The sequence below is a fragment of the Equus caballus genome, chromosome 5 (assembly GCF_041296265.1).
Source record: "Equus caballus isolate H_3958 breed thoroughbred chromosome 5, TB-T2T, whole genome shotgun sequence".
Lineage (NCBI taxonomy): Eukaryota > Metazoa > Chordata > Mammalia > Perissodactyla > Equidae > Equus > Equus caballus.
In genome coordinates, this window is record NC_091688.1 from 44,819,216 (window position 1) to 44,842,866 (window position 23,651).

General features: G+C 42.8%; 1 protein-coding gene across 20 annotated transcripts in view; it reads right to left on the bottom strand.

Moving 5' to 3' along the window:
- Positions 1-5,056: 5,056 nt before the first annotated feature.
- PIP5K1A (phosphatidylinositol-4-phosphate 5-kinase type 1 alpha) overlaps positions 5,057-23,651 on the bottom strand; it is a 36,453-nt gene continuing 17,858 nt past the window's right edge. For 8 of the 20 annotated variants that reach the window (XM_070266342.1, XM_070266340.1, XM_070266341.1 and 5 more), the window contains 13 exons: positions 21,777-21,857; positions 18,060-18,190; positions 17,507-17,624; positions 17,177-17,329; positions 16,181-16,480; positions 13,741-13,946; positions 12,658-12,741; positions 11,739-11,787; positions 11,442-11,526; positions 10,245-10,391; positions 9,916-10,045; positions 7,019-7,067; positions 5,057-6,743 (listed from right to left, as the gene is read on the bottom strand). In XM_070266342.1, the coding sequence (XP_070122443.1) occupies positions 7,028-7,067; positions 9,916-10,045; positions 10,245-10,391; positions 11,442-11,526; positions 11,739-11,787; positions 12,658-12,741; positions 13,741-13,946; positions 16,181-16,480; positions 17,177-17,329; positions 17,507-17,624; positions 18,060-18,190; positions 21,777-21,857 (1,524 nt within the window). In that variant the 3' untranslated portion in view covers positions 5,057-6,743; positions 7,019-7,027. The remainder of the gene's footprint in view (positions 6,744-7,018; positions 7,068-9,915; positions 10,046-10,244; positions 10,392-11,441; positions 11,527-11,738; positions 11,788-12,657; positions 12,742-13,740; positions 13,947-16,180; positions 16,481-17,176; positions 17,330-17,506; positions 17,625-18,059; positions 18,191-21,776; positions 21,858-23,651) is intronic. The other 12 variants (XM_070266352.1, XM_070266350.1, XM_070266349.1 and 9 more) reach the window with 3 other exon arrangements.

A 23,651-nucleotide genomic window follows, 5' to 3' on the forward strand; every position in this document is an offset into this window, starting at 1 on the left:
TCCATGATATCTGTGCAGGGAGGTGTCACCTTCTCAGTTTTAGTCACACATTTAATAATTGTGACCAGATTTTAGGTCTGACACTTTTAAAGATTTTATTTTTCCTTTTTCTCCCCAAAGTCTCCCGGTACATAGTTGTATATTTTTAGTTGTGGGTCCTTCTAGTTGTGGCATGTGGGATGCCACCTCAGCGTGGCTTGACAAGTGGTGCGATGTCTGCGCCCAGGATCCCAACCAGCAAAACCCTGGGCTGCCAAAGCGGAGCACGCGAACTTAACCACTCGGCCACGGGCCAGCCCTGGTCCTACACTTTTAAACATCTATGGAGTTCTTGCAAAGAATACGAAAATATACTGACCATAAAAAAATGAGATAGTGAAAAATAGGCCTTATAAGGGTGATTTGATTCAACCTGGAGAAAGAAGAACTAATACTCTCTTCAAGTAGAAAAGATATTCTGTTACAGTTATGTCAGATGCTTTTCAATTAAGAGATATGTAAGGGCCGGCCTGGTGGCATAGAGGTTAAATTCACATGCTTCACTTCGGCAGCCCGGGGTTCGCAGGTTGGGATCCCAGGCATGGACGTAGCACTGTTCAAGCCACGCTGTGGCAGCATCCCACATAAAATAGAGGAAGATTGGTGCAGATATTAGGTCAGTGACAATCTTCCTCAAGCAAAAAGAGGAAGATTGGCAACAGATGTTAGTTCAGGACCAATCTTCCTCACAAAAAGAAAAAATAAAAGAGATATGTGAGTTGCAACAATGCTCACAAAAGATGAAATCTGATAGGATCACATTTCAGTAAAGCAAGAGCTCTATAATGAAAAAAGCATTCCATGGGGGAAGGCAGACAATAAACCCATAAGTAAATATATATATAGTCCCCCCTTATCCTTGGGGGATACATTCCAAGACCCCCCACTGGTTGCCTGAAACCACAGATAGTACTGAACCCTATATATACTACGTTTTTTCCTATACATACAATACTCATGTTAAAGTTTAACTTATCAATTAGGCACAGTAGGAGAGTAACAACAATAACTAATAATAAAGTTGGCTTGGGGGCCATTATTAAGTAAAATAAGGGTTACTTGAACACAAGCACTGCGATACAGTCGATCTGATAATCAAAAGGCTACTAAGTGACTAATGGGCTGGTAGTATATACACCATAGGTACGTGGACAAAGGATGATTCACATCCTGGGTGGGATAGAAGCTGGACAGCGCGAATTTCATCATGCTACTTAAAACGACGTGCAATTTAAAATTTACTAATTATTTACTTCTGGAATTTTCCATTTAATATTTTCGGACTGCGGTTGACTTCAGGTAACTGAAACCACGGAAAGTGAAACCGCGGATAAGGGGGGGACTACAGTATCATCAAATAATGGTAAGCACTGCAGAGAAAAATAAACCCAAGTGGCCGTGGCTTCTATTTTACATAAATACGATATTAAAGAAGACTTACATTTGAATAGAGACCTGAAGGATACCTGAGGGAAAGAGTAAATGCAAATGCCCTGAGGCAAGAGTGTACTTAAGAACAGGGAGGCCAGTCGAGAAAGAAGAAATGAGGCCAGAGAGGCAAAGGGAGTAAAGAGAGGTTGGGTCATGTACAACCTCATAGATCACTTTAAGGACTCTGAGTGAGATAAGGACCTGTTGGAAAGTTTTCAACAGAGGATTGACAGGATCTGACTTAATGTTTTAACAGGATCACTCTGGCTGCTGCACTGAGAACAGACTGGGGAAAAAGGGCCGTTGGAGATAGACCAGTTAGGAGCCTGCTTCAGTGATCAGATATGATGGAGGCTTATCCTAGGGCAGTAAGAGGTGAAAATGGTGACATATGGGTGGATTTCGAGTATACCATAAGGCACAAAATTGACAGAATTTGCCAATGGATTTGATGGAGGATGTAAAGGAAGGGAGTGTTAAGGAAGACACCAGAGTTGGTTCTAAGCAACTAAAAGAATGGAGTCATTATTTCTAACGATGAGTTAGGAGGGGCAGGAAGCAGAAATTCAGCTTTTGGACATGTTAGGTTTAAGATACCTATTAGACACCTAGATGGAGGTCAAATAGGCAGGTGGATATATGAGTTTGCAGTTCAGAAAAAAGGTCTTGGCCGGAGATAGAAATTTGGGAGTCTTTAGCTGATACTTAGATGGTATTTAGATCATGAGGTGACAGGGGAGTCGGACAAATTATATAGGGTCTTTAGGCCACTATAACGGCTTTTTAAAATTATCTAGGGAGTCAATGTAGACTAAAAGAAGGAGTCATATGATTGAGTCCTGAGACGCTCCAACATTTAGAGGTTAGAGAGAAAAGGAGGAACCAAAAGAGTATGGAGACAGAGCAGCACAGCACCTTAGTAAAAACAACCAGGAGAAAGTAGCATCCCAGAAGCTAAGTCAAGAAAATGTTTCAAGGAGGCAGTAATAAATTATCAGACGCTGTTGACATGTCAAGTAAGATGAGGACTGATATATTTAGCAACGTGGAGGTCGGTCATCAGTGACCTTAATAAAAGAGGCTTTGGTTGTGTGGTGGGGGCAAAAACTTGGAGTGTATTCAACAGAGATTGGAGTCAAAAAAACTATATGTAAAAATTCATTTGTAAGACAATTGACTAACTTTAACCACTGCCTGGGTATTTATTATTAAGAAATTACTAATTTTTAAAGGCATGATAATGTTGTCATAGTTATGTTTTTAAAAAGAGTCTTTATCTCTGGGGTTATCTGTTGAAATACTTATGATGAAAGGATATGATGTCTGGGATTGATTTTAACTTAATCCTTTGGAGGTGCAGTGAGAAAGTGGGGGTGGGGTAGAAAGTATAGATGAAACAGATTGGCCTTATTTACGTTGATAATTATTGAAGCTGAGTGATGCATACATGGCAGTTCACTATACTTCTCTACCTTTGGTTTGGAAATTTCCATAACAAAACTTTTTTTAAAAAAGAGAGGAGAGAAATTGGAAACAGCAAGCAGATGCTTTATAATGGACTTTTAAGAAATAATTTTGCAGGAGATATTGACCTTTTCGTGTCCTTGAAAAACTAAAGAAAAAACATTTAATCTGGAATGTTTTAACTGGCAAATCTTTGTTTAAAGAATGAATGAGATACCAACTATGGTGAATAACTTTCAGAATAGCCGAGACTGACATGCTTAAGAGTAAAACATTAGACCAGGATTTCCAGCTTTATTATCCCACGGTTTTGATTTTCCTAACTTTTAGTTATAGAAGTTTTACACTAATAGGCCCTACTTGTATCTGAATAGATTGCAGCATACTTATAAAGTAGCAGCTGCTGCTCACCACTAGAGGGACCTTCTGATCATAAGAGGGTATCTACTGTACCCACTCAGCAGTTGCATAAATTGACCAGGGAGTGAGAAGGTAAGGGTAGCAGAATGACCATTTATGCCTAAAACATGTTTGGAAGTCAATTTCTTTCTTTTTGTTTTTTTTTTTTTTTTGAGGAAGATTAGCCCTGAGCTAACATCTGCTGCCAATCCTCCTCTTTTTGCTGAGGAAGACTGGCCTTGAGCTAACATCTGTGCCCATCTTCCTCTAATTTATATGTGGGACGCCTGTCACAGCATGGCTTGCCAAGCAGTGCCATGTCCGCACCTGGGATGCGAACCAGCAAACCCTGGGCCACTGAAGGGGATTGTGTGAACTTAACCACTGTGCCACTGGGCTGGCCCCTGGAGTCAATTTGTGTTAGAGAAAAAGTTTTCTCCTTATACAGCCTAAAGGAGAGCTGAACCTGTGGCTTAAACTCAAAATTCAAAACTTTGAGAATTCCCAATTACCCCTTCACTCCTATTACTTGTTCTATCATAAAGCTTTATTACCATCTCAATTCTCTCCTTTCCTCTCCAACTGATATCACAATCATCCTAGGCCCATACCACCTCACACCTAAATTATTATAGTCTAACCAGTCTGCTTTATCTACCCACTTGGATAGAACTTTGCCAACAGATTCTTCTCTGAATCATTTTGTTTTGTTCTACATTCTACTTAGGTACAAAAACATCCTACGGCTCCCTATTGCCTCCTGTTTAAAATAAAAATTCCTCAGCCAGCAGTCAGGGTTTCCAGTGTTACCTCCACCTATTCCTGCTCCAGTATTCTCACTCAGGTCTCCTTCTGCATTGCTTTTCTCATACCTCTAGGCTCTCATGCTCAAGTGAAACTTTCTCCAACGCTTCTAGCCCACAGCAACCTCTAATTTTCTTCCACCGTTATGTTCTGTACCAGTCTTTCAGAGAATTGAAATCCTTAATTGTATCACATCTGATGTTTTTGTGTACACACGTGTGTGTGTGCACTCCTCTTGGACACTGTAAACTCTTGAAGGTCGATTACTTCTTTTGACCTCGAGTTGCCCAGTGCATTGCTCATTAGCTGGTGATTAAATATTTGTAGAATGATCTTAGCAAGATAGGGAACAGTGGTATGAAAAGAGCAATATTTAGTTAACTTGCTCCTCTCCAAAGCCCCCCCTTTTTGTCTAGTTTCCCACCACTGCAAAAGAGCCTAAGCTCAACCTCACACAAGAGGAAACAACAGAGGTGAGGGAAGCAGCTTTTATGCTTTCTAAGAGTGACACCTTAGGGCCAAGTCAGGGGAAGGAAAGGGAGGGAATCCTAGGGCCAACCAATCTCAAGCTTGCTTTTCCCACTGTCCCTCTCCTCTTCTCCTAAACCTGAGTAAGAGTTTGAGCTTTGGATCCCCAAATCCCTCAGTTAAAGTGGGCTGCAACCTAGGCAACAGACCTACAGTAGTTCCCTTCATATCCTTTCACAGCTTTTCTTTGTCAAGTTCAAGTTGTTAGGTTGGAAGGGGTGGCTGGAATGAAGCCATTTCTCTCAGCTTGAGTTAGACTGAAGCTGGAGTGAGGGAAACTGGAAAGCAAGCAGCATTTGTTCAGGGCAACATGAACAAAACTGAGCCTGGGTGCTGGGGTAGGAGCATGGAGTAGATATTATATGAAAAAGAACCAGGAAGAAACAAGAGGTCTAAATAACTGATGAAAGTTTAATAGATTAAAACCAGATATTCATCACTTTTATATTGCATTTGCCATTTGTGAACAATACAAAGTAGCGGCAAATAGTGACATTTCATAAAAATGCTGAGTTCCCATTCCCTTCCCTAAGACCCAACCTCCCTCAAATATTCCCTCCCATCCCCTACAGAACTCTGTCCTGAATAAAACACTTAAATACATCATAAATAGTAAATTATGAAAAAAATAGCAAGAATTGTTTCTTTCCTTCTTGTAAAAAAGAACATGGCAGCAAAGACAGGCAGCCAGAAGCTGGCTGGGGGTGTCTAATATAGACAGTTATAGACAGTTAGGATATGGGCTAACCTACTATCAAGGTAGGGTGGGATGGAAAGGGGATAGTATGGGAATTCAACAATCTGCCTGAGACGCCAGGCCCCCTTCATGCCCTGACAGGAGTAGGAGGATCACATGGAGAACCACATACCTGGAGATGGGGAGGAAAAGGATTATATAGCGCCCATTTCCAAGTTCGCTGCATGAAGAGAGGGGGCAGGGCATGTGGCACAGCAATGACCTCACCGAAGCAAGAATCTGCTGGCTCCCCACGAGTTTAAGAGAATATTCTCCAGCCTCATAGATATGGACTGCCATTAAACAGACACAGGTATCCCACTCTTCACTGCAGCTCCAGGAACAGCAGAATACTGTCGGAATAGGTGGGAAGAGCAAGGAAGAAACCTCCTTTGGAGAAGGATCTAAAATTCATTTGATAAGCCTTCATATTTAGAAAAACAACCAGAATACATTTCAAATTGCAAAACAGTAATAATCATTATAGCCTGGCAGTGAGTAGGGTCCTGCTTAGGAAGGGCTCTGATCTTCTACCCCCATGACTGCCCTATGGTTTTAAAAAAAAGGGGTAAAGATTACCCCATGTCCCACTCTCTCCATTCCTTCAGCCTTAAGAAATTCATCAAGAGAGGAGGAGTTAAAGAGGAGCTGCTCCTGGCAGAGCAACCACCCCACTTCTGTTTCTCAAACACCAGGGCTCTTCTGAGGGAACGTTATGAATAGCCATCTCTCTGACACTTCTGGAGTTCTGATCTGAAACTGTCTGGCTTCAAATCGTATGCTGCGCACTACTTTTTCTTTCCCTCTTTGAAGGAAAAAAAGAAGGCAGCTGGGAGGTGGTTAAATACCTTACTCCCCCAAAAACCTTTACAAAGATTACAGGGTCTTCTTCCAGAGAGAAAGAGCTGAGGTGGGGATAATGTGCCAGCCAGTTTGTCCTGAGGAAATTAAGAGTCCAGCTCCTAGTGAAAGGTGCATGAGGGGGAAGAAAACCACCAAACCACCAAGTCCAGCAACCCCACTTCTAGCAGGAAGAATGGGGATTTGAAAAAATTCAATTGTGGAACCCAAGGTTGGCCAGTTGAAAATTCATGCCGCCCAACTCAGGAGTGGAGAGGATGCAGCTGTCCTCAACTGTCCGAGGCACTAATGCCCATTCATGAGGAAGGGGAAGGAGAAGAGGTTCTTCTTCGGGAAGGAGATAGAGAGCTCCCCTAGTCTCCGTTACGCTCCTTTTTTGATGACCAAGAAGAAAACTCAGCACTGCTGGGGCAAGGCTGACATCTTGGGATCACAAGAGACAGCAGAATCTTGTTCCAGGTCTTCTGAGTTTTTTTGCTCACTGAAAAGGGAAAGGGTGTAAAGTTAAGGACGTGGAGATAAGGAGGTAGGAATGGAATTCAAGTTAATTTCAACCTGGCTGGCAGAGTTAAGAAATTTTCTATTTCAGCCTCAGCTTCCAAGTACAAGGTACCAAAAACACAAAATTTTAAAAAGCAAGATTTAGGGGGCACCCAGTCCCTCTAACCTTGCCAGTTAACTCCTTGCTCCATTCTATCAGTGATCCTCTTTTATACCCTTCAAAGCTTTCACCTCCCCCACATCCCAGACACTCACATGGGTGAACTATGAGTCTTCAACTTCAAGCTTTTCCAAGAGGGTTGAACTAATAGGAGAAAAAAATGGAGGCAGAGAGAAGAATTAGAAGATAAAAAAGGAAAGGGACTCTCCTCTCAAGTCAAATCGTATACTGCTTCTCCATATTCCACTTCAGAATCAATTTAGGATTCAGAAAGAAGAGGCTAAGAAGCTACTAGATTTAGAAGCACATGGTTTTAATTAACTATTTAGTTTCTGGAGTTCTATAAAATATTTCCTAATACCCTCCTCTTCTGTCTTCAATTCCCAGGAGTGGGAGGCACCCAGTGATCACTGCCGCCTAATATTCATGCCATTGTGTAATTCTCTCCTCTTGAGTGTGGCCTGGATTTAGTGACTTTCTTCTAGTGAACAGAATGCAGCATCAGTGATAGAATGTCAATTCTGGGATTAGGTTACAAAAAGACTGTAGCTTCCTCTTGGCACATGCTCTCTCATTTGTTTGCTATGAGGGAAGCTAGCTGCCATGCTGTGAGCTGCCCTAGGGAGAGGACCACGTGACAAGGGAACTGAGGGAGTACCATTGGCCAACAGTCAGCAAGGAACTGAGCCCTCAGTCCAACAGCCTTGCAAGGAACTGAATCTTGCCAACAACCATGTAAGTGAGCTTGGAAGCTGACCCTCCCCTGGGTAAGCCTTCAGATGAGACCACTGCCCCAGCTGACAGTTTGACTGCAACCACCTGAGAGACCTTGAGCCAAAGGCACCCAGCTAAGCCACACCTAGATTCTTAAGCCATATAAAATCCGAAATAATAAATATCTGTTGTTTTTAGCTACTAAGTTTTGGGGTAATTTGTTACACAACAATAGATAATATAGATTTTTATACCTGGAAGTGAAATGCTGCTATAGTAAAAATCTAAAATGTGGAAGTGGCTTTGGAAGAGGGAAGTAGGCTTTAAGGAGAGTTTTAGTGAAAGCTGAAACGTGGTTTTGAAAATTCTGAGCCTCTCCAGATAGCAAACAAGACTAAAATTAAGAAATGGCTTTCTAAGCAAGGAAAAAATCAAGGCACTGCCAGAAAAATGTAGTTTAAAGGTGAAGCCAAAGGTATAACTGTATAACATTTTTTAAGACCTCAGAAAAATCGAAGTTGGTGCCTTAGAGTACTATTTAGTCATACAAAAAGCCATTCAAAAAGATTAAGGGAATGTCTCAGATCCTCTCAACTTAATAGGGTCTCTAGGAAGCACAGGGCTTATCAAGAAGGTATTTGTGGCTGTGGCTTTTGTCTCATGGAGTGAATCCCAATGAGATTGACAGGAAGCCCACAAAATCTTTGAGGGTATTACATCAACAAAAATATTACCAGCTTGGACTGAATGGGAAACAGTGCAAAATGAAAACAGACCACTGGACCCCCAAAATTCTACTGGCAAGAAGCAGGCTGAGAAACTACTCAGCTGGCAAACACATTCTAGCTTTCATGAAAAAGGACGACTCAGATAGCAAAACCAAGAGTAATAAGGGTGGAACCAAGAACCATGTGGAATTAGTCCCACATTTTGAGATCTGATCAAAGAAACTCCAACATTTGCTGCATTTTGGACTAGCTACAGATCAGTGACTCCTGTGCCTCCACTCTTCTCTTTTTGTACAGGAAGGTATGTAGTGGTTATCTAATGTCTGACTCACCACTGTATGCTGGGTGTGTGGGGAGAAAATAGCTTGTCTCTTTAGTTTAACAGGCCCACAGATTGAGAGGAACTGTACTCAAGGAACAACACTTGGGGAACTCATCCAAACCTGGACCTAATTTAGAAGACAAAATTCTGGTCTTTGAGCTGATGCTGTAATAGGATGAGACTAAATTTCAGAGACCATGGGAGGGAATGACTGTATTTTGCACATGGAGGGATATGAATCATTGGGGGCCAGAGGGCAGATTGTGATAGGCAACTTTTAAGTTAGCCCTCCAATGATCTCTGCTTCCTAGTATTCACACTCTTGTGTAATCCCTTCCTCTTGAGTGTGGGCTAGATTTAGTGAACAGAATGCAGTACAGGTGATAGGATGTCAATTCTGAGATTAGGTTACAATAAGTAACCTAAAGTGTGCCTTCTGCTTAGGTGCATGCACTCTTACTTGCTTACTCTGAGGGAAGCCAGTTGCCATGTTCTGAATTGTTCTATGGAGAGGCCCATATGGCAAAGAACTGAGGGAGGCCCCCAGCCAACAGCCAGCAAGGAAAAGGCCCTCAGTCCAGCACCCCACAATGAACTGGATCTTGCCAATAACCACACAAATGAGCTTAGAAGTGAAGCCTCTCAGTTGAGCCCTCAGACAAGACCCTCGCCCTGGCCAACGGCTTGACTACCACCTTACGAAAGACCTTGAGCCAGAGGACCCAGCTAAACTGCACCTGGATTCCTGACCCACAGAAACTATGATATATGTTTGTTATTTTAACCTACTAAGCTTTGGGGTAATTTATTATAATGGCATAGATAATTAACACATCAGGTAACAAAATTAAATCACAAGCTTTACACTGGATCCTTTAACAATTGACTATTAATTGTCTTCACTGCCCAGGAATCTTTTCAGCCTTAAATCCTAAGCTGAGAATTCTCACTTAACACACCAGGAGATGAAGGGTTAGTTGGGGTATTTTGACTGAGTATCAGAAAAGTCTGCACATAAAGGCTTCCTCCCACCCCCTAAAGATGCAGAGATGTTGACACACTTTTCGAAATCACTAAAGATGAACTCTTAGGACAGTAAACCTGCAAAAATCTAGTGAAGAGCAGAAGACAAACAATGATCTCAGGAAAAAACAGAATTATGGAGGCTCCCAAGGACCTGAAGAGAGAGATGACAAGATTATATGGAGAAAGGGGCCAAGGAACCAACCTTGTAGTTAGCATTTGCAAAGTCTCTCCAACTACAGGTGAGAGATAGGGGTCAGGAATAGTCGAGACCTCACTGATTTTCTCCAAAGGTGGAGTCTGAGGTAAAACATCAGGACGACCGAAGTGGACGCCTGGAAAAAAGAAAGGGGAAGAAAATCAATAAATAAAAAAGAAGAGAAAATGGGGTCGGGGAAATACAGGGAAAAATATGTTGCAACTTGGCTCTTCCTGGACAGGAAGGGGGAGTAGACGCCCTAGGCAGATAAAACAGGGCTCGGAAGAAGGGAGGGGAGTACCCAATCACATGGGGACCCCAGCCCTGGCGCTGACCTGGCTCCACTTCCGCCTTTGTTGTCACTTGTGCCTTGTGTTCCCCAGAGACCGATGGCTGGTAAGTAACGCAGGAGTTGCTGCTGGGGCCTGATCGCCGAGAAAAAGACGAGCCAGACCGAAACTTTTTGGAAGGAGAAGGCTTCACTTCAAAAGGCAAAGAGAGAGCCTACTTAGCACCCACCTCAGAAACCGTCACCAAGATATAGATACAAATTGCTAGCATCCCCAACACAAACCCAAAGTTGTTCTGCAAAGCAGGAAGAAGGGTTAATGCCAACAAGGATGAGCCCTGTAAACTACTCTTCAGAGGAGGGGGTTTCTCAGTTCACTTCACTTTGGAAAGCAGAAAACCTAGAGGAAAGGGGACACATATCTCTCCCCACCTACACACAAGCTTGATTGCTTTGCTTCCACTCTTATTCCGTAATTCCCTTGTTCTTTAACAGTTTCCTTCAGTTAAACCTGACAGCTGACGCTTTCACTCTACATCCTCATAGCACTTACACAAACAGCACTATAATGATACTTTATACTTGTTTACACATGACTGTGAAAAGACTTTGAAAGGATTTTCCCATGTGTCTTAAGACTGTCCTGGCATGCCGAAGTCTTCTCTGCCTCACGGAGGGACAACTGATGCCTATGATGAGGAGACGGGAAAGAGGAGTTGAAATTTGCCAGCAGCAGCAGCATGGAAAGTTTGGAAAGAACACTGGCACTTCCCAACCAAGAAAGTTGAGGGAAGAGACTAAGAACACCTGCTAAACAGAAATCAGTAAATGCTTCTCCAACCATTTGATCCTAGTCCGAGAACTTGTTGGCATTGGGGATATGGATGGAAAATAGAACAGTGGCAATAACCTTGCCTATCTCTGTCCATAAAAGTCTAGTTCTGCCTATCTTATCCTGTGGCACGGATTGTACACCCACAACTACACATTTTTTTGCAACCCCACCAATTTCCCAGAAATACCCCTCACCTCAACGACACATGTAGGGAGAGCCAGGGGGAAAGCAGCAACTCAGAAACGACTGGGATACAGTGACTGACATAAGGACGGGCAGCAGCTCTTACAGGATGTAGGCAGAGCAAGAGAGGCCTCTGGCCTTGGCAGTTCCCTGACAGAAGTGTCCTGCCCCCCATTTCTTGGATTAAGGGAGCCATTGGGGGATCATCTGGTAGAAGCCACTTACAGGGGATCTTCTTGAACACTGTGTTGCACATGAAGCGCTGGAATCGTTCAGCATAGAAGCCTGGGCGATGCACCGATACAGTGTCCTGCAGAGCAAAAGAAACGGCTACAGAGTTAGAGAGGAGGAGGCCCAGGAAGTGGACCTTCTATTTCAAGGGCCATTTTCCCCTAGGCTGAGACCCTAGCAGAAGGGTAGAACTCACAAACAAAATAAGATAAGAAAGAAAGAAGAAACTGAGGATGCAAATCAGATGTGAGAGAGGAGAAAAAGGAGAGCCTCTAGCTGACTGCTACTCACCCCATCATGTACCAGAGCTTTCCAAGAGTGCTCCAACTTCTTAATAAACCTGCCAAGGAAAACGTATATCACACATTCAGTTTTTAAATGAATGACCTTATAGTCTTCTATTCTAGGGAGTTAAAGGGGCAATGGTAATAGAGAAACTTAAAAAGACAGAAGCTAGGCAAGCACACCCACCATTACACCGGCTTTCCAAAGAACAGCCGTGGTAGTGCTTATTCAGCACGGAGAGCAAAGCTGTTTCCAGGTAAGTCAATTATCCCCCAACGGGAAAAGGGTAGTTAATATGTCCCTGGCAAGTCAGAGACAACAATATTTATTGTAAAAGGAAAGCTACAGGGATAGATGGGCAAGCCTGGAAGAAGGGGAGTTAAAAAGTGAATGATAATACTCTAAATCCGTAAATCAAGTATTGTCCAGTCCTCATTAGTACCTGAAATCTTACAGGAGCAAAACTGGGGTCTAACATTTCCAGCTCCTCCTTCACCACCACTTCATTGACTCAGTTCCTCAGGGTAATACTTTTCACAGAACACAGTGACCCATTTGTTTTTCCTCCATGAAAAAGGGAACATGTTTCCAGGTGTATCCCTATGTGGAGTGACTCATCTCACAGGTTTTTCACAAAGAGCCAGACAGATGGCATATTCTACCCTGGCGTTTCTGAGGACTAAGTCAGCTTTCCACAGAGGTATACATTATGTTTGGGGAGGTGACAGGGTAAGGAAGCCAGGAGACAGGGAAAATCAAGGAAATAAACCAACATTTGAAAGCTAATGAGGTAAGCAGTCAGATTGCAACTCATTGTTTTTTCTCCAGGAAGAATCTGGTGACAAATCCATCTAAAAGAGAAATGTGAATGGTCATCTGCATCCACTCTGCCCCCGAATTTGGGATCCATCCATATGCTTCTCACCTGTAAGACTGTAGAATGTCAATGATCCCAATATAAAGCAGCAGCCTTTCCCCTTTACTGTTCCGGGCAGGGATGCCACCCATACTGGGGAAGACAAGAAGAAAAGAGTAAGAAAATCTTGTGGCTAGCAGGTAGAGGCTTCTTCGAAACTGAGTCAAAATCAGGGCATGGAACTGAGACCTAAACATAACTGTCTCATCTTCCATAAACTGGGGAAGAGTGAGAACCTTCCTCCAACCCCAAGAACCACTCTGGAATATGTATTTTAACTTCTTTCTCTCCAAATCTCATTTGCCTGCCTCTCCCACCCCAACTCCACCAAAGAGAATCTAAAATCACCCCTACTCAGCAATTTTTGGAATGCTCCCTCAATTAACTCTAAACTTCCTCAGTACTTTCATATTTTAATTTATGTCCTCTAAGACACTCTTCTTGAGAGTCATATTAAAGGATACCTTAAAAATGAAACCACCTAAAAGACATTTATGGTACTTCAATAACTACACTTCCTTGATAGATCCACATTGATAAGAAAGATGCCTTCCATAAAAAAGTCTATAATAAAATTCTTTCTGATGAAATTCTAATACAATGTACAGACATATGTTAAGACTCTGAGTGTACTTTTTTAAAAGTCTTTTAATTTTGAATAGCTCTCCTTCCAGATGCACTACAAATCCCTAATTTAAAACATCTTCCTTTCATTTTATTTATTTTTTTTAAAAGACTGGCACCTGAGCTAACATCTCTTGCCAATCTTCTTTTTTTTCCCTTCCTCTTCTCCCCAAAGCCCCCCAGGTACATAGTTGTACATTCTAGTTGTAGGTCCTTCTGGCTCCGCTATGTGGAACACCACCTCAGCACGAATTGATGAGCAGTGCCATGTCTGGGCCCAGGATCCGAACTGGTGGAAACCCTGGGCCACCGAAGTGAAGTGCGCAAACTTAACCACTCAGCCACGGGGCCGACCCCTGCTTTCACACTTTTAAGAAAGCTCATTCTGTGGTTCTGTAAGCATTAATGCTACTGACCTAACTGCTGAATCAATATGCTCTCCTTCCTCATGCCCCTGAACCTACTTACTAGTCATCAGTCTCCATAGTGCCACCTCGCCGAGCCTCGCCCTGGATAGATTCCATGGCAGTGGAATAGAGAGCCTTTTGCGGGGCTGGTCTGCGAGTGTCAACTGAGTGTTGTGCTTCATTGCCTAAGGGCTCTCGTTGTGCATAATCTATGTTATGGATTGACATCAAGAGGCTATAGTCCATGATCTTGAAGCTCTGCAGAACCTAATGGAATGAAAAAGCATGATATGAGCCTTGGGAGGCATGAGAATTTTTTTTTTCAGGATCTCACAGCTTTCCTGATCCAATTATTCTTGAAAGTGAACCTCCAGGGCTAACCATAGGATTATCTTTTGCTCCTACTACTCCTTGGAAAAGGATGTATTAACCTCCTCTGGTCTCTATTCATTTATAGTCCCCTCAGCTTTCTTTCATTTAAATAAATACAAATTAGACCACAGCCTAGGCCACAAGATCCTCTTTGTTTGTTCTTTCCTTGTATCTCTTCATGAAAAGAGCATTATATTCTCAAGGGAACAAAGAATACATATGAGTGCTATAAAGACCCACAAGGAGGTCTGGTAAAAGTACACTTTGTGACAGAGCAGAGTCAGTTCAATATTTACTGAATCCCTACCATCTGTAGGCATTGTGCCTGCTTATGGGGATACCAAGATACTCAAGAGAGTTTCTGTCCTCAAGGATATTGTAATTAAGGATGGGGAACAAATGTAAAAATAAATACAATACAGTCTAATATGTGCAACAACAGAAGCACTTACATGATTGAGAAGTAGTATAGTGGAGGTCAGGAAGTAATACATAAATAGGTTTATGAAGGATAAATTAGAGAGAAATTAAGTCCAAGTAAATAAAGGAAGGAAAGACTATTGCAAGGCCTAGAAGCATAAAACAGCATGTTACATGCAGGGAGGTGAAATCTGGTATTGCTAGAACAAAATGCAAAGGATAGGTGTGGCAGATTAGAGCAGTTAGTAGGGGCTAGAAAATAACCGGCCTGACAGTGACATGTGTCTTATTAAGGAGCCCAGATTGTATCGTATAGTTCTCAACCCTCTTTCCACCCCAGATTAGGGTGGGAGAGGGGATACTCCCACTAGTTCCAGTAGCTCACTTTGGTGGTGCAGCTCAACTCAGGGTGTTTTGCTGGGTGGGTGAAGTAAGGGATGACGAGAGCACAGGACTGATTCTTATGTATAGTTATAAAAAATGCTCTCTGTTCCACTAACTCTCTAGTCCTTACAACCAACAAAAATAGGCATTATCCTGGAAGCAGATGTAGAGTAAGCAAAGAAGGGCAAGGAGGGACAACACTACAGACTGAGTAGAGGAAGATGATCTTACAAAAGCAGTTTGAGAAAAAACTATCAGAAACGTAGAAAAATCAGTAGGGAAAGGTGTAACAAAACCGAAGAGAAGACTTGTTAAGAAAGTCGAAATAGTCAACTGTCAAAAGCTGCAGAAAATTCAAGCAAAGACTAAGAAGCACTCTCTATTTGGCATCAAGTAGTCACTGGGGAGAGCAGTTCAATTGAAGTGGTAAGAGCAAAAGCCAGGACACGGTGGGTTGAGGTAGGAATAGGAGAAGAGAAAGGAAAAGGAGAGATAGAAGCATCATTAGATGAAGATGTTGAAAAGAATCCACCTAACCTTAAGATAGAAGAGATAAGCCTGTTTGTGTGTAGAAAGAAAACAATCAGTAGAGACTAGAGCCAGAGGAGGGAAAGGAAGCAAGTTAAGAAGCAGGATCCTAAAGAAAAAGGAGGAATGGGACGTAGAGCACAAAGGGGATTGACCTGGAATAAGCCACCAAGTTGGAAAAAACGGAGACTAAGGATGGTATGTGCAGATATGTTTATAAACTGGTGATGGGGCAGGACAAAGGGATGGAACAAAATAGAAAGCTAAGGTAGTTTGGTGAGAAACAAGGCTGGGGGATGGGAGTGAGAAAATGATTTGAAGAGAGTGTCAATCATCTGAAATCTCTGCTGAGAAGAACAGGAAATGTATTGATAAGCAATACTCAGGGCCCAAATGGAGTTGGATATCATAAGTCTGTAGAGATGCCAGTATATACAGTTGTGTGATTTTCTTCAGCAGCACTTCAGCTTCCAAGACATAAATTTGGATTTGGCAGGCAGGACCAAGATCTGAGGAAGGATAGTGCTGGTATGAAAATAAGGAGAATCTATGATTATGAGGCCCAGGATAGGCAGAGAAGGAAATGAAGCCACATTGGGGACGATAAATAGGGAGAAAGTAAAAAAATGTAAGGATACAGCAATGATCTAATGTAAAAGTTATTTTAAACGAAGTCTAGGACATATGGAGCTAAAGAAGAGAGTCCCATCTCTAGATTTGATGCCTAAGAACAACCAAGTTGTTTTAGTGATTGAGATTTTTGGTGTCTAGCAGAGAAGGAAATACGACAAACTCACCAAACAGTCGCGCTGCAGGGTCTTACACAGAGCATTGTACATGTCGGCATCCAAAAAGAGACCATCGGAGATGTCTTGTAAGAAGTCCAGGTCTTTAAAGGTGGGGAGAGGCTTTTCTCGCTCTTTTTGGGAAGCCCGCCGTTTGTAGGTTGAGCCCTTGAGGTCATATTTGATATGCATCTTGACAGACCGTGGTAAGAGATTGTTCATCACCACAATTCGAATGTTCTTACCACCTGCCTGCACACAGTACAGTCCATAGAATTTAGGCAGCAAAGTCCGAGGGTTCTGGTTGAGGTTCTGAGGGTACGAAAGTAAAAAAAGAATTAGGAGAGCAAGTTGGTTGATTTTCAGTGAAATTCAAGGGCAAAAGTTGCCACTTATATCTGCTACAAGGGATTCAGGTACAATCTGTCTATAAGCCCACACTATATTTATTTAAAATTTCCCAATACATCTGTCTCAATGATGGGATCTCCACCAAGCTGAGCCATAGACTCTCCAATATAGTAACCAGTCACGATAGTGAACGTATGATACAGTCTTTCAGACAGGTTTAAGATAAGACAGCGTGGAAAAAGTCTTAACTCTTCGCCCTCGGTATAGTACATTCTTGCGGGTATGATGGGAAGCAAAAGAGAGTTCTCTAAAATCTCCAGAACCTCCAAGAGCAATCAGTCAGAGTAAGACTGAAGAGAGTACTAGCAGGGTAAGTAAACAACCTCATTCCCCAATCTAGAATGGAAAACAAAATCATCATTTAATTCTGCCTTTGGGCAGGATGGCCTAAGCCAAATAAAATTTAAGACAGGACAGATAAACAAAACCCCTTTTAGCCATAAATAGGCAAAAGAGATGGGGCAAAAAGCACAAAAATGAACTATGTTCTTAAGACAGAAGCACTGGCATTGTTTTGCCCCACTGAAGCCAGCCTCCCCAGCCTTGTCTAGGAGTGAAGCAGGCAGCACAGGCAGCCAGCAATCCTCTTCGCCTCACCATGTAATATCCTGGCAGCAGCTTCTGCAGAAACTCCGCCTCTTTATGTTGAACTGTTTTAATGATGAATTCGTCGTCGCTGGACACATAGAAGAGGGAGCCACTAGCCCCGGAGCTGCAGAGTTCAATCAGTGGCTCACTGCAGAGGGAGTACTGGGGCCCAGAGAGAAGAGAACAAGAAGTTCAGAGATACCAGGGCCTGCCCAATCCGAAATCAAGTACAGATGCAACTCTGCTCTAAAGAAAAACTAGAGCAAGACCGTGGGAGTCTTCCTTTGGGAGTACCCCTCAGATACTAGATTCACATGGTCCTGAGATCTGGAAGCTTACCAAGTAATCATCAGGCCGGATACCAAATAACTCGCGAAAGTAGCGGAAGGCAACAGGTGCATAGGTCTTGAACCGAAAGTCATTGTAGTGATGAGCAGGAGTCAGGTTGCTCCCTTCACTGTGGGGTTAAAGAGAAGCAGCCGTAACTTACCAGTCCCTGTCAACCAGGGAGTTACCCTGGGAAGACACTCAGAGTCACCCAGAGGCAGGTCAATATACCCCTCCTGAGAGAACCAGAGGGATTAGGTGAGCCAGTTACTTAGTGGGGCAAAGGCACAATACGGGGATTAAGACCTGGGCACAGGGAATCACACTGCCTCCTACCCAATGCACTGAATTGTTTTGTTTTTTACGGCTTACTCCACAGGCTAGAGGCTCATGGAAGCATCCAAAGGACAGCATCTGCTCTCCAAATTCTCCAGTCCCACATCATCTTGATTAAGATCAGGTTAAGGACTGGACACAAGCTTGAATTAGACCTGAACCCCTAAAATTGGTTGATATGAAAAAGCTGTTCTTTCCAGGACACTCCCCTGAACAGTAACCTCTGTACCTGGGGAAGAAGATACTCTCCACCACGTAGAAGTCTTGCATGAGGACATCTCGCTCTGGTTTGGTACTCAGACTCCCCACAGTGTGAGTAATGCCTAACTGGATGGCACCTTTCAAGGCTGATGAGGTTGTCTGAGAAACAAGAGAATGAAAGTTTCTACTATTAAATCTGATCATAGCAATAAAAACTCAAGACGGAAGAGCCAGAAGGAGCACTCAAAAGCAAATGTCCTTCTAGTAGTTCAGACTAAACTGGGGTAAACCAGTTTCCCCATCTCCATGCTTTACATGGCAGTTAAGCCTGGCAAGATTGGAAGGGCATGAAGATAAAGAGTAGCAAGGGTGGGACTGTCCAAGCCAGCCTCAGCTAGACAGGTTGTCCTTCCTATGTACTATATTGAGAGAGCAATCTTTTTTTTTCTCCTTTTTTTGGTGAAGAAGATTGGCCCTGAGCTAACATCTGTTGCCAATCTTCCTCTTTTTGCTTGAGGGAGACTGTCACTGAGCTAACATTTGTGTCAACCTTCCTCTATTTTTTGTACGTGGGACGCTGCCACAGCATGGCTTGATGAGTAGTGTGTAGGTCCACACTCAGAATCTGAACCTGTGAACCCCAGGCTGCTGAAGCAGAGCATGCAAACTTAACCACTATACCAACCGGGCTGGCCCCATGAGAGAACAATCTTAGGTCTCACTCCAAAAATTCCTGCCCTCAGAGTATCTGGGGCCCTGCAAACATTTTATTCATCTAATATAGAATCTAACTAGGGCGGGCCCGATGGCACAGTGGTTAAGTTTGCACGTTCCGCTTTGGCGGCCTGGGGTTCGCTGGTTCGGATCCTGGGTGGGGACATGGCACCGCTTGGCAAGCCATGCTGTGGTAGGAGTCCCACACATAAAGTAGAGGAAGATGGGCATGGATGTTAGCTCAGGGCCAGCAAAAAGGGGGGATTGGTGGCAGATGTTAGCTCAGGTCTAATCTTCCTCAAAAAAAACCCCACAAAACTATGCATTAAAAAAAAAAAAGACTGTAACTAAAATTAACTGATATTCTGATTGACCACCTAGCTACAGGAACTTCAGACCTCTAAGGGAGGGCCTGACTGGGTGTTCCATGGAAAACAGAGTGGCAAAAAAAGCTCCTAACTGAAGACGAAAGCCTGAAAGATTCAAATTATTTCTGAGAGAAGTACTTAGATTTAAAATGATCGTACTGTGGTCAAAACACAAATACAGGAGCCCCAATCTCACAGTCCAGGGTTCCAATTCCATGGGAAAATAACACATCATCTAGATCTATGCTGTCCAATACTGTACTCATTAGCCATACTCGACTATTTAATTTTAAGTTATTAAATTAAATTAAAAATGCTTTTCTTCAAGTCTTACTAGCTACATTCAAGTATGAGTAGTGGCTACCATATTGAACCACACATATATAGCACATTTTAACCACTGTAGCAAGTTCTATTTGGATAGTTTTCTTCTAAATGATCTCCCTCATCCCTAACCCCTCATCAGATAATACTTGTATTTCTACTTAGTCCTCATTGGGCATTAAAACTATAACTAGTTTTTCAGTGTTTGCCTTTCCAATTAGACTAGAAACTCATGTTTTTGTCTCAACGTTCAGCACATAAAAAGAGCTCAATAGGGGCCGGCCCCGTGGCTGAGTGGTTAAGTGCGCGCACTCTGCTTCGGGGGCCCAGGATTTCACCAGTTTCAATCCTGGGTGCAGATATGGCGCTGCTCATCAAGCCATGCTGGGGTGGCGTCCCACATAGCACAACCAAAAGGACTCACAACTAAAATATACAACTATGTACTGGGGCGCTTTGGGGAGAAGAAGAAAAAAAGAAGATTGGTAACAGACGTTCGCTCAGGTGCCAATCTTAAAAAAAAAAAAAGCGCTCAATAAATGTCTGTCGAATTGACATAAGCCTCAGAGACCATTCCCGAGGAGAGTCAGACCCCTGACTGAGAATGAGTCAGTCATTACTTGGGATAATGCAGATAAAGGCACAGAAGAGACACAAGAAAAATTTACATGGGCCAGAAACAGGACTCCAAGAAATCACACCCTCTATCAGACAAGGTACAGATGCCTAAATGGGAGGCTAAACACTGCCCTTTGGGACGCCTAAGCATCTCCAAATTAGTCCAGAACGGAAGAACTGGCAACACCCCAGGATGCTTCTCTCTTGTTTTCCCTTCATCAGTTCAATTTTCTATTCTTGACAATTATTACTACATTCTCAATACATTTGATATCTATAGCTCAAAAAGCAGATGTTCTAGGGGGGCTGGCCCCATGGCCGAGTGGTTAAGTTCGCGCACTCCGCTGCAGGCGGCCCAGTGTTTCGTTGGTTCGAATCCTGGGCGCGGACATGGCACTGCTCATCAAACCACACTGAGGCAGCGTCCCACATGCCACAACTAGAAGGACCCACAACGAAGAATATACAACTACGTACTGGGGGGCTTTGGGGAGAAAAAGGAAAAAAAATAAAATCTTTAAAAAAAAAAAGCAGATGTTCTAGACCCTATTCACCAGCGGAAACGATAATCTTTCCCAAAAAAAAAAAAAAACACCACACACACAGAGATGAAAAGAAAAACACTCAGTCTGCTATCTATCTCTGTATCACCAGGCTGGGTGGGATCCAGCCTTCACTTTATGTACATCCAGCACCAGAAGATAGATAGAAAGACTTCAAGAGACATGCTTACCTGCAGCAAGGAAGAATGGCTTTAGGGGCTTATATCTAACAGGGAAACCCAATTTCTTCAGCACAGAGAAATAGCATTCAACACCAGATTTGTCTATTAAGAATATTCTCATTTAAGGATGTGGAGAAGAAGGAACCCTTGTACACTGCTGGTGGGAAAGCAAACTGGGGCAGTCACCAGGGAAAACACTCTGGAGATATCTCAAAGAGTTAAAATAGAAATACTTTATGATTCAGCTATTCCACTTCTGAGTGTCTATCCAAACCCATGAAAACATGAATTCAAAAGATATATGCACTCTTATGTTCATAGACACATTATTCACAATAGCCAGTATTTGCATGCAAGGTAAGCGGTCATCAGTGGAAGAATGGATAAGGAAGATGTGGTATATATGTACACAGTGGACTACTACCCAGTCATAAAAAATGACAAAGTTGTGCCATTTGCGACATAATGTATGGACACTGAGGGTATTATGCTAAGCTAAATAAACGAGACAGCGAAAAGCAAATACTGTACGAATTCACTCACATGTGGAAGATAAACAAACACACATATGCATAATCAGAGGAGATTCACAGTTACCAGAGGGGAAAGGGGCAGGGGGAGGGTGAAAGGGGTAAAGAGACACTTGCGTATGGTCACAGACGGAAGCTAGACATTTGGTGGTGAACTTGATGCAGTCTGTACAGAAGCTGAAATATAATAAGCTACACCTGAAATTTACACAATGTCATAGACCAACGTGACCTCAATAAAATATTATTTTAAATTTAAAAAAAAAAAAAAGAATATTCTCATTTAAACACACATATACAGACAGGAGACAGTTTACCCTTTGTGAAGTAAATTCTAAAGTCCAAGTTGCATGATAGCTGTTGTACAAAGGTTTGGGATATCAAGAAATGGGTAGTATGTGAAAAATATCAAGGGGACAGAACTGTCCCATCCTGGAATAGGATGAAAGGGTTCCACCCAGACACACCTTTTTATATGTTGTCTCTCCTGAGGAATCAACACTTCGGTGGCCTATTTTCTTGATGGGCATGCCAGAGGAACAAGGCACCTAGAAAAAGAAGAGTCAAGATTAGTATATGATTCCCAAGGAATACACCACAGAGCTACCAAGTACCAACAGTACATCAAAACAAACCACTCACCACACCCTTTTTAGGTTAAGAACATTTCATAAAATCTTCAGAAGACCCACTCCATGCAAACACACAACTATAGTGTTGCTTCTCAAAGAATTAACTGGCTAAAAGAACACAGAAGAAAATTCCAAAGGACACATATTTCACCTCTGGTCCTCAGAAAGATGACATAGAAAATAAAAATGAGTATCATCAAAGAAAAGGAGAAACAGGAGAAGTAGGACATGGCAGGCCCAGAAAAAAGGATAAACCTCAGTTCACAAAAGGAAGACAGCTTAGAATCCTTCTTTTTTCACCAGTCTCCTTCCCGAAATTACTACCCCTCTAACATTCAACCCAACTGGAACACTTTTTGCTTAAACTGAATTTGCTAGCAGAAATAATCTAGTCACTGACAAACAGAAGTAGTGCAAGCCCAGGCTGAGGCAATAAGATGACTCCTCTGAGACAGGGGCCTCAGTGCCCAGAAGAGATTCCTGAGATCGTGATATGGATTTGTTTTCCACCCACATGACAGACCCTGAAATACGGAAGGAGTAAAACCAGTAGAACAGAGCCTAGAAGGCTAGTCCCCACAGCCAAGACACCAGCACAAGAGACATGAAGGTATTCTTCATGACATCAATACTCATTAAGTCACTAAGCCAGAAGAAAAAAGACTAGTGGAAACAGGATGTCATGATCGTAGGGCCCTGGTATTCAAGTTCTATTCTTCTTGCTAAGGCCCTTAGTGTCAGAAAACCCTCAGTATATAACCTCACAGATCTTGGAAGGTGTTTTGAGAGAAAACCCTAAAATCCCAGGCCAAAAGGGCCCACATTTTGAGGCCTCTTCGCAAAACACAGGAGAGAGGCAAGAAGTAAGAGGAAGGGTGGGTTGGGGCCGGCCGGGTGGTGCAGCGGTTAAGTGTGCACGTTCCGCTTCAGGGGCCCGAGGTTCGCCAGTTCGGATCCCGGGTGCAGACATGGCATTGCTTGGCAGGCCATGCTGTGGCAGGCGTCCCACATATAAACTAGAGGAAGATGGGCATGGATGTTAGCTCAGGGCCAGTCTTCCTCAGCAAAAGGAGGAGGATTGGCAGCAGATGTTAGCTCAGGGCTAATCTTCCTCAAAAAAAAAAAAAAAGAGGAGGGCTGGGAACTACTCCATGAGAAGAAAGTTAGGCAAATGGAAGATATTCTGCACAGACAAAAAAAACTTAGGAAATTAACAGCTTCTCTATGGTTAAAAGGAGTTCTTCAAATTCACTAAAGCTATGCAAACAGGAGGGCACTAAGAGCAAAACAAGAGTGGGTTTTAGTGTTGGACTGTCTGGGTTTGAATGCCAGCCTTATTAATCCCAGTTATTATGTGACCTTGGGCAAGCTATAGAATCTCTAATCCTCTCTTTCTTCATCTATAAAACAGATAACAACACAATTACTGCATAGGAGTTGTTTGCAGGATTAAATAAGAATATTGGGGCCGGCCCCATAGCCAAGTGGTTAAGTTCGTGCACTCCGCTTTGGTGGCCCAGGGTTTTGCCAGTTCAGATCCTGGGCGCAGATATGGCACCGCTTGTCAAGCCATGCTGAGGTGGTGTCCCACATGCCACAACTAGAAGGACCCACAACTAAAATTGCACAACTATGTACCGGGAGGCTTTGGGGAGAAAAAGGAAAAATAAAATTTAAGAAAGAAAAAAAGAATATCCATAAACGGCACTT